Raw genomic sequence first — 17549 nt, 5'->3', positions numbered from 1 at the left:
GTGGGGGTGGGTGAGTGGGTGGCTTTCCACTTGAGTTTTGCACTGTCTGTCACATGTACAAAAGGTGACCTACCAGTTGGGCAGAAGTTGTGGGTGTGCCCAAGGCGCAAAGAGTTCCTGGCTCTCCAGGAACAAGTTCATTCCCACAAGTGAGACCCAACCTCCTGCTTCATCGGTGCAAAATTCTGCATGCATAACTTTCCTTAAACGTAGCTCCACATAGCTAAAAATTAAAGTAAAATCTCCCTGCTATGAGTAAAGTAGTACATCAGGGAGATGGCTACAGTGAAAGCAATCTCTCTGCTATACTAATTTATTACACGTAAGGAGTTTTTTATACGCAGAAGCATGTTCTTTTTTTTTTTGTAGTGCAGAATTGTTCCAAGGTTCTATTGTGCTTATTACTCAGACCGTGCAAAGGTTGTTTATGCCCTGAAGTTTTGATGGATCGGATCTTTTTCTGAATAGCATACACGTTCACCTGCCAATAAATGGCTGCTCACATTTGCCGGCTGCCTCCCTTTGCCTGGTAACTATTCAGCGCAACTGCTACTACAGGGGTGGCTGAAGTACCATCTTGCCTTGAGGGGAGGGGAGAAGCAGCAGTAACGGCTCTTTTCTAAACAGACAAGATGCATTTTCCATTCTTTCACAACAGAGTTGTTTAACAAACACAGGGAACTCTGGGAATTGTGGCTGTGAATAGAATAGGGGTCTCCTAACAACATTCAGCACCTGGGGGGGGGAACTACAGCTCCCAGAATCCTTGGGGGGGGAGTCACAGCTGTTTAAAGCGGTATGGTGTGAATGTGGCCTAAATATAGTCACGGTTCAGTGGTAGAGAATATACTTTCTAGGCAGTTCAATCCTTGTTATTGCCAGCTAACAGGATTGCCTAGCAGGTGAGGGGAAAGAGGCACCTGACAGACTGCCCATCACAGTGGAGCACTGTAGATAAGCAGTAGATAAGCAAAAACAGCCTGACCTAGAAGACAGCTTCCTTTTTAGTTTGGTGAGAAAGTTAAGTAAATCTCTCCCTCTGATATGAACGGAATTCAAGATACAGTGGTACCTTGTTTAGGGAAGCTTTTAATGTTTAATAAAATAAAAAAATTCCTTCAGTAGCACCTTAAAGACCAACTAAGTTTTTATTTTGGTATGAGCTTTCGTGTGCTTCATCAAGTGTGCATGCACACGAAAGCCCATACCAAAATAAAAACTTAGTTGGTCTTTAAGGTGCTACTGAAGGAATTTTTTTATTTTGTTTCGACTCAGACCAACACAGCTACCTACCGGTAACTAGAAATGTTTAATAAATTATTGTATTTTAATACTTCTTTTGGAAGCTGCCCAGAGTGGCTGGGGAAACCTAGCCAGATGGGTGATGGGTGGGGTATTAATAAATTATTATTATTATTATTATTATTATTATTATTATTATTATTATTATTATTACCTTGGGTTACAAACACTTCGGGTTACAGACTCCGCTAACCTGGAAGTAGTACCTCAGGTTAAGAACTTTACCTCAGGATGAGAACAGAAATCGCACGCCGGTGGCAACGGGAGGCCCCATTAGCTAAAGTGGTACCTCAGGTTAAGAACGGTTTCAGGTTAAGAACGGACCTCTGGAACGAATCAAGTTCGTACCCAGAGGTACCACTGTACTGAACTTTGGCTGGATTATGATGCCAAAAGACTATCCCTAGGCAGTTGTGTGTGCTTTGTAAATGATTAAACTTTTCATCCAAGATGGTTAATCAGAACTACTAATCCCCTTTTGCATCCGTAGCGGTGAGCACCTGTCTTCTCCAACAACCTTGCCATTATCTCTCCACTGAACACATGGCCGGGAGTAACTTCTGTCTCCGTTCTGAATCCATTACATCAGAGACTTTTCACTCTGCCTTATAAACCTCCTGCTTTCTGAGATGGCCTTTCAGCTGCAGCTGCATCAGCATTAATGGAATCAAGTGATTCAATTAATCAATTCAGTCAGTAGTTAGGGAAACACACAGGTGAGAGACAGGCATTCCTCAGCCCCATGCCTGTCTACACAACACCAAAGCCTTACAGTCAAATATTTGGCAGCTTTCAGGGTTCCTCATCTCAGAATGGTCAAATCTTTTGAGTTCAGTTTCTCAATCTTTTTTCAGTCTTGTGTACAGTTCTCCACATTTCCACATCAGTTTGTAGCAATTGTAACACAGGTAGGGTTGCCAGACTCAATGGTGGACAGGACTTCTGTGCCTTTAATTGCCCTGATCTCTTTTGAGTCTGGAAACCTTAAAGAGAAACCAGCAGACCCTTTGCTTGGAAATTAAACAAAGGGTCTGCTGGTTTCTCTTTAAGGTTTCCAGACTCAAAAGAGAGCGGGGCAATTAAAGGCACAGAGGTCCTGTCCACTATTGAGTCTGGCAACCCTAAACACAGGGTACTGTAAGCTGAGTGGTTTTTTAATTCTCTCTTTATTGATTCTTCTATACAGCTTTATTTTTATTTATTCGCCTCCTCTCTGTGTTTTGCTCTCTTAATGCTCTCCACTTCTTTCTAGCCGTTTCTGCCCACCCCCTCCTGCCATTCTGTCCCATTCGCCTTGTACCATCCAGATCAACAGGTTCTCAAAACATCCAAAGTAGTTGGATGCTGGGACGATTCGGGTCAGGCAAAAGCTCGTGTCTCTTCTTGCAGCACATAGTTAACCTGCGGAACTCGCTGCCACAGGAGGCAGTGATGGCCACCAACTTGGATTTAAAAGATTAGACAAGTTCATGAAGATTAAGGCAACCAGCAGCCACCAGCTATGCTCTACCTCCACTGACAGAGGCATTGTGCCTCTGAACACCAGTTTCTGGGGATCGCAAGCGGACAGAGTTCAGCTGCACTCATGTCCTGCTTGCAGGCTGCCCACAGGCATCTGGCTGGCTGCTGTGAGAACAGGATACTGGATTGAATGAACCATTGACCTGATCCAGGAGGGTTCTTATGTTCTTTGAATTCTGGAGCAGCTCCTGCTGTTCTTCACAGACATGCCATTGACCACCTGAGTGAAGCTCCTGGACCACAATGTGGGAAATCCTGGCATAGAGAGCACACCAGTAGACAGAAACTTTATTGTCTTAAGACAAGAACTGACTCAGGAAAAGTTTCTGATATAACTAAGCCCAGCGCCTGCCTAGCAGACGTTGATTATCCCTCAGGGCAAGGTGACGTAATTTGCTTCAGGCGGCAGGTCTGTCCCCTTCCCTGCCGTTGTGCTGTCGCCGACGCCATGGGGGCGGGCATCCAAATAGCTCAAGCAAGTGATGCTTTTCCGTGGTAACACTGTCACCTGTGTTTATAAGATGGCCTAGCATAGCCTCGGCAGATGCAGTTGGGTTTTCAGGGACTACTTATGCATTTGGTTATTATACCTTCTCAGGAAAGGGAAATTGCCATTAGTTCCTGTTCTGCACCCCATGTTGGGTTGTCACAAAACATGACAGTTGGGATAGCTCAGTTGGTAGAGCAGGAGACTCTCAATCTTGGGGCCATGGGTTCAAGCCCCACATTGGGAAAAATGTTCCTGCATTGCAGGGGGTTGGACTAGATGACCCTGGTGACCCCGTCCAACTCTACATTTTCCTTGCAAAGTAATTGGGAGTCTACCCTGCCTTCTTTAAGTTGGGTAGGAAGTCTATGCTGGCTCTAACTATGGTAGCTCTTGCAGAGATTTGTACCAGAAACTCTCATAATTTGGAGAGGTATCTCCAGTGCCCCATACCCTGGCCAGGCCACTTCTAAAAGTCAAATATTTGTTAATTTCTTTGACATCTGATGGGATGGCATTCCACAGGACGGGCACAACTACTGAGAAGGCACATCTGACATGATGTGGAATATGTACTCTGCTGAGCACTCTCGTTCGTCCAAGGTTATCTGTGAGAAACTGCTTGAGACATCGAATCTGGAAACTATTTGGGTACTGACTGTTAGGTGAAAGTCCTCTGGTGTTGTATTTCCCCCCCCCCCCAAGCTGAAACTTGACCCAGCTCTTAAATATCTATGTAGATGCACGCTTCTCTCAGCTGCATATTCCTGCATTGCAGGGGGTTGGACTAGATGATCCTCAGGGTCCCTTCGAACTCTACAATTTTTATTTGTGCACAGGTAGGCTTGTGTGATTCCCTTATGCCATGATGCTTCATCTTTTCCAATTCCATCTTGTGAAGTCAAGGTATTGGGGATTCCAGAGGGTGATGCCAAACCACACAATGTCCAACATTGCCACCTGTTCGCAGACCAGTGTCTCCAAACAACCCTCCTACTGTTTTCAGTAGTCCGTCTGGTAGCTGGTAGCTGCTCCATGACCGAGGGGATTACCCAACTGATGACTTCCCATCCCGTATGCAGTGAACACAAATTGCCCCTTCCTTGCATCCAAGGCACTGCAGGAAACCATCTGAGCTGTGCAAAACTGCTCTGGAGAACCAAGTGGTCTGCAATGTTGTGTGGTCTTCCTCAGAAACAACTATGGATCTATTTTGAAATTAATTATTGTGAGTACAGGACTTGCCTCTCTCCAGTGAGAGAACAGAGACAGGAAACTTCAGACTATATCGAGATACCACATATTGTGGATTGGAGCCGAGGGTGCACATGCAGGCCTCACCCGCAAACATCCCTCTTCAGACCTCCTGTATAATAATTCTCTGCTTAAGTGAGACCATAGTTACATTACGGTCTGGAGTTTTAAGGGGTTCCCCTAGATTTCTTTTTAACTAAACACAAAACTCCGATAGAATATTGATTCCTCAATATGTTTGACTTGAATATGACCCTGCTGCAGCCACCCAACTTGAAAACTGCTTTATGTGATTGATTGATGACATTTGTTATTTGGTAGCTTTGGAGGAGATAACATTTCACCGTATAAGGAATATGACTGGATCGTCATCCATGGCAGGAACAAAATAAAGAATCTTGTTTAAGTGGACTGTGTCATGTTACTTTTCATGTACCTTCAGTGAGTTTGACTGGCACCAATGATTTTTATAGGCTACCATGCTGTTTGATGTAGTGCCACATTTGCCAAGGTGAAAACAATGTGAGAAACCCAAGTAGCCACAAGGTCTGTTCCTTATTTCAGCAATGTGTACCTTGCATAAATCTCATATTGTTGGGAAATACAAGGACCTTGGGTTACACTGTTGTGCTGAACAAAGGATGGGCAACTATTCCTTTCTGTTGGAACTCATCTGATAAAATTCAAATCATTTAAAAATCAACACCATGAATAAAAACCAAATAGGAAAAGTAACAATACAAGTAACGTTTATGCTTCTGAACAGACTGACATGCACCAGTTCCACAAATTTACAGACACCCCAGGCATCAAATAGAAACATTACAGCTTCATTAAATGGGGGAGGCTACAGGATTTGGTAATAGAATAGAATTGTAAATCAACTAAATAGATTATATGTTCTGGTGGTGCTTACAGACCATAACGAGCAGAAGATAGGCAAGCATTTGCAAAAAACCACAAGAAGTAAAACAGTGCTAGCACCAGAGGAGACCATGTTAATGAGGATGGAGGAGTTTTCTAATAGGCCAAAATGAAACACATGTTCAGACAAAGCAACAAGACACAACCTTTTTCTTAAGCGGGCCATTTCTTGTATAAATGCAACTTCCATATATTGTAGAGTGAGTTCAGGTGAAATGCAAAGCTGTCCATGCTTTAACCTTCCTTTTTATATGTTAGATACATACCACCATTTCTTCTTAAGATTTCAAGATGAAATTTATGATGGCTGTGTGGATTTAAAATAATAATAATAATAATAATAATAATAATAATAATAATAATCCAAAGCAAAAGCCAATCAAGAGATTTAGAGCAACTCTACTGACCCAGATTGTTTTACTAACTCTCTCTTTTGACATCCTAAGCAAATGAAGCCACCTGAACAGAGACGGAGCAGCTCAAGGAAGCAAGTGCTTCACCGTGGAGGCTTCACTTCAACCAGCAGTGCAATGGCTGCCCAGGATCCAAGCCACTTGGCCAACTGTTCCATATGGCAATCCAAATCAGAGACAGCAGCTCATTGCATGAATCTTAAAACATTTTCAATAAGCTAATACAAATGAAATGGAATGGTTTGCACTGGTGCTATTTTTAAAAAAGAGAAACAAGCCCACCTGATTCAGTGTGCGCTGCTGCACACAAACCCAAAGCACCGTCTACAAAATTTGAATTGCAAGGTGTCATCACACAGTTGCAAGCTTGTGATGGTTACACTTTTGATGACAACAGAAACAAGTTCTAGCATTCCAAGGCTGCTTCCTCTTTGCAAGCAGTAGACCTTACTTCCGAGTAAAATGTGCAGGATTAGGCTGCATACCAAACTCCTTTTCACTTTTATTCTTGATCAATGGAGCTCGTTACGCTCAAAGTCTCTGCACTGTTACTGGCAATTTAAAACCAAACACAGCAAGCAGAGGTGATGATAGCAGGCAGTAAGAGAAAAGGATTGATTTGGACATAAGCCAAGTCTTAGCTTAAGATCATGTTTCAGCGGAACTGATGGTCTGCCAATGAAGCAAACATATCCATAGTGTGGTTGGCAGAAAGCTGCTCTCTGGATGCAAATTAGTTGTGCAAAAAAACCCAGCTTTACTCTTCAATATGGAACAAAGACTAAGAAATACTCAGGTGTTTTGATGCAACCCCCTTTGCATCACCTTATTGGAAAAAGAAAAGAGAGTGGCAGAGCAACTTAAGCTATAACTTAACTGGGGCTATGATATGGTGCTTCAAGGAAACGATTAGCCATTATAAAATGCATTAGGATTTATCACCGTGTTTTAAACTGACAGCCAACCAAACAATTTGTACAGGTAAAATAATTTAGGCTGTAAAACGTGTCTCTTGACTTTTCCCCATACTTGGCCTGCAAGATTTTGACAGTGAAATTTAGTTTATATTTGGCATGGTTATCTTGGTGAACAGACCAATCCTAGCAACATCCTTTTAAGGCTATTAGATATAAATATCAACAATACACAAGTGAACATTTTCCAGGTTCAGAAGAATGTGATTATATTAAACCTTTAGTGTTTACTGTGGAGTGAACAAAAAGGCGTATTCTCAGGTATGGACATGTAACAGTAAAAGCTATGAAAAAGAGTGAGGATCAACGGTCAGTGTAGCATCCTTCCGCTAAGGTGTAAGAACAGGCTGGCTTTAGCATCCATCAAAATAGTTTAGACCACACAAATAGGCACTTGCCTTCTGATGTTGACGTAAATGGACACCTGTCAATAGCATTTCCTATGCAAAGGATCACACGCTGCACATAATGGCAATAATTCAGTTTTCTTTTCCCTTCCTGTACCTTGGGAACTCATTATTCCTAAAGTTACTACCATCTGAAAGTAAAACTTATACTTTGCTTGAGTAATACCAAATATTTTGCATAATGTTCAGTAATATTTTTGCAAATAGCACAGGCTGCCTTCCACCAACATGTTATCAAGCACTATCACCTTCAGCTTGTTTCACTTGCAGTTCAATTCATTTCTAACCTCCTGGACCAAATTTCAAGCAGTGATGATTCTCAAGAACTAGGTGCTTATACAGACTTGTGCATTATTGATATGCAATTGTTCTTTGGAACCAAATATCACAGTAAAGGCTAGACTCCTTACGCTCTTATAGGTCAACAGCTGATCATACACCAAAAAACAGTATTTACAATCACAGAAGCAAATAATTGTTCCGTCACTAATTTCTTTCCCACAAAACTGCGCTTCTCACTGTTTTAGCAATCCTTTATTGAAGATAACAAGTTGGTTATGTTCACTGTATTGTATGAAACATCACAATATCATACTGGGAAGGTACTATCAGTACAGGATTGGACCAGAGCAGACAGTCTGAACAGTAAACCATTTTGCATTCTTCATTCCCTAGCTTTTAAACAACCCAAAAAAAACCCAGTAGGGACAAATACCTGTTAACATCATCATTTAGAACACTTTAACTTACAAGGCTAAAATCTAATGAATAAATAAAATATATTGTGGCAATAATCCTCTAGCCCCTCCCAACCGCCCCCTCCCCCCAAAAATCAGATACACAAAGAACCAAATGATCGGGAAAGCTGGCTATAGGCACCAGGTTACAAGAGTGTACATGGATCTACACTCGAGTGTGTGTGTATGGGGGGGAAGCTACAGAAAAATACCATGAATTTCACACAAAACCAGTTGATGACTGTCGTTAGCTTAAACTACACACAAGGGCAACTACATCCTCGTTGAAACACAGTTTTAAACAAATAGGAAAATGTTTACAAGGCATCCACAGCATGTAAATCATGTACAAATGGATACATTCAATGTTTCCCCTCCCCAATAGCTTTTTATTTATTTATTTTTTAGATAAATACTTTACTCTTCTCCACTTTCAGCATTAACTGGACTCAATACATGCACAACTCAAAAGAATTAAGAAAAAAAATAAGGTTATTGCAAAAATAGAATTAAACTAAGAATCTTCAAGTACCTTACATGACGGCCACTCTGTACCATGCCCATTGCTTATAAAATGAAAGGTCACTGAACCCATGAAAATATCTCTAATATTTTCTTAGATTTAAAATAGATAATTTTAGCTGTATTTATAGTAATCTCAAAGTGATAATTTGAACTTTGTAAATAATGCAAACAATTAAAAATTATACCCATATTACTCGACCTCTTTTAACAGCGGATAAGAAATCAAAAGGGGGAGGGAAACTATAGAAAACCACATTTAGAACAAAATCACAATTTACATTATAATAAAGGCAAATATTCAGCATTAAAAAAAACCTGCAGCAATGAGTGAGATGTCAAAGCAAATTACAACTAACCATAAATTAAGTTGTTTGGTTTAAAAATATTTATTCTAGCAAGAGTTTATGGATGTGTTATACACATGCGCAAAATTCTTATTGGTTTTAGATGCCTAAAATCTTCTTCTATTATTGCCAAATACACTTTATCTTAAGCAAGCAGTAGGCAACATATCACAATTTGGACACTGTAGGGAAAAACCTAACAGTCTGGTAATACAGGTAAAACTGGAAAATTAAAAAAAAATACACATCCTATAGCATATTGCCCAACTGAAATGACTTTCCAAGCCCAGAGCTGCAAAAGCCTTCCATCTTGGTAAGGTGAAGTAAGTGTCTCATTACAATTATTTGCACTCAATTGTGCATTTATTGTAAGTTTTGTTAAAACATAGTGTGTCTTCAGAGTACAACTACAATCCCATGGTACTTTATGTACATTTAGTGATGTGCTCCCAGCATTATTCCTTCCTTGGTTTTTAGGGCTCAGGCTCCATAAAGATGTAACCAATACGCCCAAGGCTGGTAAAAATACTGTAGTACAGGCAATGCTAAGAGTGGCAATATCAGAAAACACAAATATGAACAAATGATGGAAAATCCTAATAATTTCTTTCTGCCCATTTCACAAAATGTTGGAAATCCACCAGAATTTTTCCTTTGTATTGAAGAAAACTGATTAAAAGTTTTTCCCCCATTTTTCAGATTCAAAAGCATTTTTAGCAGATCTGTAAGGCTACCACGGATCTTCTAGATCGCCAGCACCCTACAGGAAAAGAAGAAGGAAACTGTTAGTGTTCTCCTGGCCTAAAAATCTGCATTGTCCTGAACAAGGAATAAACATACAAGGAGGAGTTGGGACTTCTCATTCTACAGTCTTACCAGACCCATCATGCCCTCAAGGTGGTTCAATCACTCTCTCTCCTCCACTAACCCAGGACCATAATGGCAATAAAAGAACAAAATGCCAGGAATATGAACCATTTGAAACTGTGACCAAGCAAATTAGCCTACACATCTGCTAGACAGTCAGTATGATTTTTTGGAAGTGTGAGAGCAACACCTCAAAGCGAGCACTTCCATAAAGGTGAGCACAGCAATGGTCCTAACCCAAAGAACCCATAACCCAATAAACATTTTTGTAGGTGTTAACAATATCATTTTTACATTCCAATGTGTAAACAAGTCAGTTCTCCAATGGCGGAAAACTTAATAAAAGTAGCAAATATTATTTGCCCAGGAGTATCACTTCTGAAATAAAATTTGTTCAGCGAGTTAAAACTTAATACGAATAAAGATCACTCTCATGTTAACAAATTAGATATTACACATTCTGCTCTGTTTGATGGCAACTTGAACTACCCCCCCCCCAAATAGCTTAAATAAAGTCAATATACATTCAGATTATTCCACACATATTTTATTTGGTCTTAGACAATAGTAACTCATGTACTAAACACTAATGGTCAATACAATTTATCCATTGGATACAGAGGTGCTATAAGTGCATCCTGAATACAATTCCAGAAAATCAGGTACAGATGATATAGTCCAAATTACAGCCTGACATAACACCATACTGTATATTTTAATATCATGACTAACTTAACATGCCTTAAAACTTAAAGGGCTAATATGCCTTTGACATGACAAGAACTATTCACAATACAAACATGCAATATCTACATCACCGTAATAAGTAAAAGAAAGTGAGTTATAATCAACACACTGTAAATGCTGGATTAAGGTGACAATTTTAGGCTCTACCAATTTAATGAAAACCACAGAAGTTATAGCTTTCACTTGAATGCATTTACACTATGACATTCTTCTTAGACTATCAAATTCTAGCCCAATACCATGAGACTAAAATCCGCACAAACCTCTTGACCAATGTACAAGAATTTTGCTGCTCTGCTTCCTGCCATGCATGCAGAGGACAAGCCGTAACAATGCCTATGCAAGCAGCAGCTCTCGGGAAGAACTCCCCCAACACACAAAACACACAGAGAGAAGAATACCTTTTATGCATTTAGCATGTACAAATAAATTTAAGAGGAAAGCTAACTGTCTAAGATGTAACAAATAGCAAGAGACCAAGACATTATAATTGCTAAACCATCAACTGTGTGAAAAAATGAAGGTATTACAACTTTTTATCACCCTGTTCATCGCCCATCTCAGAATCTTCTTGAGCACTCTGCTCACTTTCTGCTTTGGTGTCTGTCTCTTGGTCACTGGATCCATCAGAGGAATCTGAAGTAGAGGCTGTAGCCGATTCATCAAAGCCTTCTTCTCCCTGCATTCTAGCTAGCCTGTAACTAATCAGCACGTCCTCCAGAAGGTGGCGGTAGGTCCCCCTATGAGTAATTCTCACTTGTCTGAGAGCTTCCACAAACTTTCCCTGTGTTCCACCTTCTGCGGCTTCGCCAGGGTCCTTATTTAAGATTCAAGACCCCAGAAACAGTGATTAAACTAGGATATTTCTAAATTTATTAATACATTACACAAGCTATGAAGAATCTCTAGAATTCTATGGCCTAGAAGTAAACTTTCAGCCAGTCTTAATGAGCCTTGGGGGAGAATACTTAGAGAAGTTAAGTTTCCTAAATGCTTACGGTTAAAGTAAGTTTATTAATTGTGAAAAAGCAATCTGGAACCAGATCTTCCTATTCTGCCATTTCATAGGCATTTTGTTCACTCAAGACAGTTGCAGATGGCTGGATAGCATATATAAATTTCGGCCTTTAAAAGTAAATTATATACCACTGGTGCTTTGAAACACAGCAAAAAACAAAATAAAAAACTGTGAACAGCTTAAGTAAAATGAGTTCCTACTTATCTGGTTTAGGAAAGAGATACTTTAGGCGTAACTGAGTGAGTCACATAAAGTTGCCAATGGAAAATTTATTGCCAAATGGATTCACTCATGGGAAGACTATAACACTTCTTTCAGAGTGAAGTACAAGGTAACTTTCCACAAAAGTACAAATCTATTGAGATATGCAGATGGGATTGTGAAAAGAACTTCATTTTAATTTACAAATTCTTCAAAATATATCCCCAGAGTTCAAGACCCATAAGGCATTTTAATTTTAAGTGTGCTGAATGTTATGACTTTATTATTATTATTATTATTATTATTATTAGTAGTAGTAGTAAGTAGTTATTATTTATTTATTTATTTATTTAAACCCCGCCCATCTGGCTGGGTTTCCCCAGCCACTCTGGGCGGCTTCCAGAAGGATATTAAAATACAACAATCTATTAAACATTAAAAGCTTCCCTAAGATTTAAGATTTAGTATTCTTCTAGCACTAAAACTAGATTCAGGGCAGGCAAAAAGTGGTACTTTACACAGATTATTCAATTCACTGCCACTGGATTTGTTGGCAACCTTAAATTTAGGGGGTTGCAATGAGTGTGTGGTGCCCACAATAGTTTCTATAGTCTCCAAAGGTGCCCATTGGCTCAAGAAGGTTGGAGGTCCCTGTTACAGCTGAAAGTAGCAAAATATGCCTCTCAAAACAGGCAAAGTGTCCTTCTCCAGTAATGTAAGTCATAAGGGCTTAGCAGTAAATCCTCTGGCTTTATCAACAAGGAATTATGCCCAATTCAAAATCACTGGTATTGCAAATTGGCCCATTCCAAAGAAATGGTACCTAATTCAGAGGCTTTTTCTTAGGCTTTTTCATTGGCTGATCCGCATACTGCCATCCTTAGCTAAGCCAAACACACTATACAAACTGATTAGGAACAAATGAGAGGCAATGGCAGCAGTGCTATGTGGTTAAGCACAGAACTACCATTATTGCGCAGACACAGTGGCAACCAATTCTGAAAACAAAAAAGGGGTGTGTTACACTATCAAGTACACTATCCTCTTCCAACAGCTAACCTCCCAGATGTCCATCCACAGAAGCTCTTTTCTGCCAGCCAAGCACACTTTTACCATCAGAGCTTCACCCATTTATCCCTCTTGCTGTGCCCCATCTCCCATTTGCACCTCAAACTCACATTCTCATCAATGACCACATGCAACTCAAAAGGTGTAGGATCATCACAGGAAGGCTACTGCATCTTGGAATACAAGAAGCTGAATATACTGTTCTGTTTCAGGAAACTTCAGTGTGCTACCTTAATTCCTTTTGATGAGGGTTCTGCTGGTTGCGCCCAGAACAAGCCAAAATTAAATTAAAGGGGAGGGACCTTAGCTGAGTTGTAAAGCACATGCTCTGCATGCAATGGTCCCATCTCCAGGGAGGGCTCGGAAAGACCAGTCTGAACATATCAACAACTATTCCTTTGATTGTTCTTTCAGAAACTGTAGCTACCCAATTAGGAAAATATAAAATGTCAGCCATTAATACCACCTCCTCACATGAATCATGAGTCTCAAATACCTCAAGACTGAGGGTTGTAGCCAACTGAGTTTTACTCAGACATCCTTTAATTTCAATTTCAATAACTCTACCAAGTTCATCACGTTCCATTAATTGCAATGGGCCTACTCTGAGTTTGACTAACACTAGATACAACTCTAAGCTGCTCCGAGACTTGGATGACATGAAGGTAAAGGAACCCCTGACCATTAGGTCCAGTCGTGACCGACTCTGGGGTTGCGGCGCTCATCTCACGTTATTGGCCGAGGGAGCCGGCATACAGCTTCCAGGTCATGTGGCCAGCATGACAAAGCCGCTTCTGGAGAACCAGAGCAGCGCACGGAAACGCCATTTACCTTCCCGCTGTAGCGCTACCTATTTATCAACTTGCACTTTGACATGCTTTCGAACTGCTAGGTTGGCAGGAGCTAGGACCGAGCAACGGGAGCTCACTCCGTCGCGGGGATTTGAACCGCCGACCTTCTGATCGGCAAGACATAAATAACGATTACGCATTAATTTTGTATCCAAAGGTGCTCCCAGTTTTCTAATGGTAAACTCTATCACAAAACTAAATTCAGCAAGTTACCCAATATTCATATGAAATTAGGAGAAAAATTAGAACACAAAAAAGCAAACCTATGAAAAATACGTTTCCAGGGAGGAAAACAGATTTTCTCAGATCTGAATATACACCATTAGGACAGATAGCCAGATCTGAGAACTGGCCTTGACAGATTTCTTTCCTTCTTTTTTTACAGTGAAGTAGTATTCACAGAGTGCACATATAATAATGTAAATTGATACTATTTCACATTCTGCAGTCGGACTGTGATCTTCTCATGTTTTCTATATTATGGATATAAATGCCAGATATTTCTGAGTGTTGTGGGCCAATTCAGCCACATAAATAAACTTTCAATGCTGAAGTAAGTGGGGCATCTGTTAACATTGCATTAATTGCAACATAAGGAAGCCTCCACCCATTATGTCACAGAATTAAGCAAAGAGAATACATACTAGGCCTGAAAAAACCCACAGAGCAGGTGAGATTTTTAAGCCTTTACCAGAAATTGGAAACTTTGGTTTTAAGTGATTTTATATCTACGGCTGCTTGTATTTTTACTGTTGCTACGAGAATTGCTTTTTGTTTCTGATGTTTCTGATCTGTTTTATATTTTTTTATGCTTCTCTTTTGTAGGTTCTTGAAAATATGGATTAATAATATTATGTTGTTGTTTTTTAAAAAAATTGAAACCTTGTACTCTTTCCCAGTTTCTATCTCACTTGTTCTATGTTCACCATGGCCCTATTCCGAGCCACCAAATCTGGCAATTCAGCATAACACTGAAAAGCTCAATTAAGGTTCCCAAAATCAGAGTCAGAAGCAGCTGGATGGGCCCATAACTCTGTGCAGAACAGTCCACATTAGTGGGAGAAATTACTGTTCTTGCTTCATAACTCTGAAAAAGCACATTCTTTGACTGCAAAAGGAACTAAGTTCAATTAGCACCATCTCCAGATTCGGCTGAGACTTTCCCACAACTGCAACCCTGGTAGACAATGGTGAGCTAGATGGAACAATGGTGTGACTCAGTATAAATCAGTTTCATTTGCTTTGGGAAACACAGAAAACACGCCTCCTATGCTATTATGAGAGTACAAAAAACAGAAGTTCTGATCTACTCTATCCCTGAAGGGGAAATGTCAATGAATACATTATTAGTGCACAAGAATGTATTCATGTGGATCAATGTGATAGCACACTTTTTAATATCTTAAGGAAAGAAAAATGGGAAAACCTCACCAACAGCATTTCAAGACCAAGGCTGAGAACAGAAAATCTAATTCAATTGAAATTTATGGGACTTTCTTTCCAAGTGAATTTATTAAAAATTTACCTTACAAATGCTTATTTCAACAAACTACAGATTGTGTATTTTTAGCACATTTTAATTAAGCTGTTCACATTAGCACACATTTCTACAAGCCAATGTTTGAGAAACACACCTTTTACTATGCATCATCTAGGTTATTCTGTATTCTCTGCAGTTATTACAGGCATTTACAATTCACATTTCCATATGAAAGTTTAGCTAACTGAGCACAACACCTATGCCAAAACTAAAACAGAACACAGCATACCAAATTCACTCTTTGGGGCCTAGATTACTTTGTTGGGAATTCTGAATACTCGTGGCTCAAAGCTTAAGCTATTATACATTACATAGCAAAGTTAGCTTACTGAAATAGCACAGCATTATTAAATGTAGGTGGAGTCAGGAAATAAAAAAACTTGTGATTCCTTGCAAGCCTATACACCTTGCCAAGCATGTCTGTGAGAGGGAAATCTAGATATGCTAAGAAAGCCTGGGAAAGTATTTTGAAACCTGTATACTAGCAGTGAAATCAAGATTACTAGTTTGCCAATTCTAAGTAGAAAACAGAAGAGTCCAATTGGCTTTCATAGAAAACAGTTGGATCACTGGGATAAAACTAAGTATTCAAAGCATAGCATCAGGTCTTACCTAAATTATCTCACTGTACTATTCCCACAGAAACCAGTGTTTCCTATTGCTTAATCATAAATAGCCCCCCTCTTATTGTGTGCATAGAAGGCAGAGAGCCTTTACTGTGGCGGCACCTCAATTTTGGAACACATTCCCCCAAGGTTTGATTGGTGCTGACACTATATCTCTCAGTACCAGGGTGATATATAATAGAAATTTTATCATTTATACCCTGCCCATTTGGCTGGGTTTCCCCGGCCACATATTTGCTTAGACATTTTACATTTATTTTATGGCCTCTACTTAATAGTTCCTTTTTGTGTGTTTTTTAATTGCTTGAACAAAAGAGTAGTAGTAGTTGTTGTTGTTGCTGTTGTTATTCATTACCTTGGAATCTACTAGTTGAAGGGTGGTTTAGGAATTTAAAATAAATTAATGTATCCACTTGATCATACTATTGCCTTTCTACTAGGCAAGATGGCACAACAAATTAAATTGTACCTAACAGGATGACCAGTTGCCTATTTGGTAAAGGCCTAACAAATGAAGAAGTCTCAACATTAGGAGGTGTCACACATTTATGTCTGCCTCTCACCTAGTTATATAGTCTTAAAGAAATGCTTATATTGGTGACCCTGTATAGAGCAATAGCAGCAGTTTGCTTCTTCAGAACAAGACATCCCAGGAGGATCCATTAACCCTTTAAATTCAACGTATTTTATGGTAGCATGGAACAATGCACTTGCAAACACACAGTTATAACATCCCCCACACTGAAATATTATAATTTACTAGCATCAATAAATGCTAGGAATCAAATGTAGAACTTACCCCATCATTCTCTCTGTGTGGGTTCAGCCTGCTATAAACAGCTTCAATAATATTTCGCCTAGACAAAGGTAAAATTCTAAGTTATGTTTTGAGCAGGTTTTCACATACAAAAGTAAACAATCTGCTCTATTAGTCAAGATGGCTAAACAGCGGGAATCTATTGTCTTCCTGCTCTGCTTATAGGCTTCCCAATTGGCGGCCAGAAATTCTGCCAATGGCACTGTGTCATGAGCTGTTGTGCAAATGTGCAAAACACTGGCTACATGGAAGACCTTCAACAACTTGCCATCCCCACCTGCCATTCTGAAAGATAGCTCCAAAGCACTTTTGCTGAAGTGGCTCTTAGATTTACAGTGTGGTCTTGGGTACACTCTTCCCCCTCAAGCCTACCTACCACACAGAGCGTTAAGCTAAAATGAATCTCTGCCGTGTCTTGAAGAAAGGGCGGGATAAAAATACAACTGAAACTGTTGGCTTCTGCAAGTAGTTAAAAAAAGATGCAGCACTAACTATATGCCCATGCCATACATTTAAATTAGTCACAAAGGAAGATTAAAATACACGCATGTGTCAACAAGCACAGCCTGGCTTTCCTTCATTCAGATGTGTGGGAGTGATGATTGAATTACACTTTTATGAAATGAATAGCATGTAGAAGACAGACTGAACAATTTAGCAATATAAGATGTAAGCCTGTATACACCGTTTCAAAGCCATAATTAAGAGCTTCATTGACATTCTGCACTTACTTGCCAGCTAGACCACCTCCTGGTGGTAAGTTTGGAATATTCTCTGCAGACAAAATGCGCATTACATGAGCAAGATCCGGCATTCCTTCTTCACCCGATTTCTCCATAATTTCTAGTTGAAAGAAAATGCTCAAATTAGTAAAACAAAGAGGAGACACAGAAAACCGTACACGTGATACTCAAGGCAAATATCTC

At 39.8% G+C, this 17549-nt stretch overlaps 1 protein-coding gene across 6 annotated transcripts in view; it reads right to left on the bottom strand.

The window, feature by feature from the left end:
* Nucleotides 1–7800: 7800 nt before the first annotated feature.
* PPM1B (protein phosphatase, Mg2+/Mn2+ dependent 1B) overlaps nucleotides 7801–17549 on the bottom strand; it is a 44189-nt gene continuing 34440 nt past the window's right edge. For 5 of the 6 annotated variants that reach the window (XM_035111196.2, XM_035111193.2, XM_035111195.2 and 2 more), the window contains 3 exons: nucleotides 17355–17466; nucleotides 16606–16663; nucleotides 9655–11319 (listed from right to left, as the gene is read on the bottom strand). In XM_035111196.2, the coding sequence (XP_034967087.1) occupies nucleotides 11029–11319; nucleotides 16606–16663; nucleotides 17355–17466 (461 nt within the window). In that variant the 3' untranslated portion in view covers nucleotides 9655–11028. The other variant, XM_035111197.2, reaches the window with a different exon arrangement.

Source organism: Zootoca vivipara, chromosome 3, assembly GCF_963506605.1.
Source record: "Zootoca vivipara chromosome 3, rZooViv1.1, whole genome shotgun sequence".
NCBI classification, from domain to species: Eukaryota; Metazoa; Chordata; class Lepidosauria; order Squamata; family Lacertidae; genus Zootoca; species Zootoca vivipara.
Note: the sequence above shows the minus strand (reverse complement) of the source record. Positions and strands in the feature narration are given on the sequence as shown.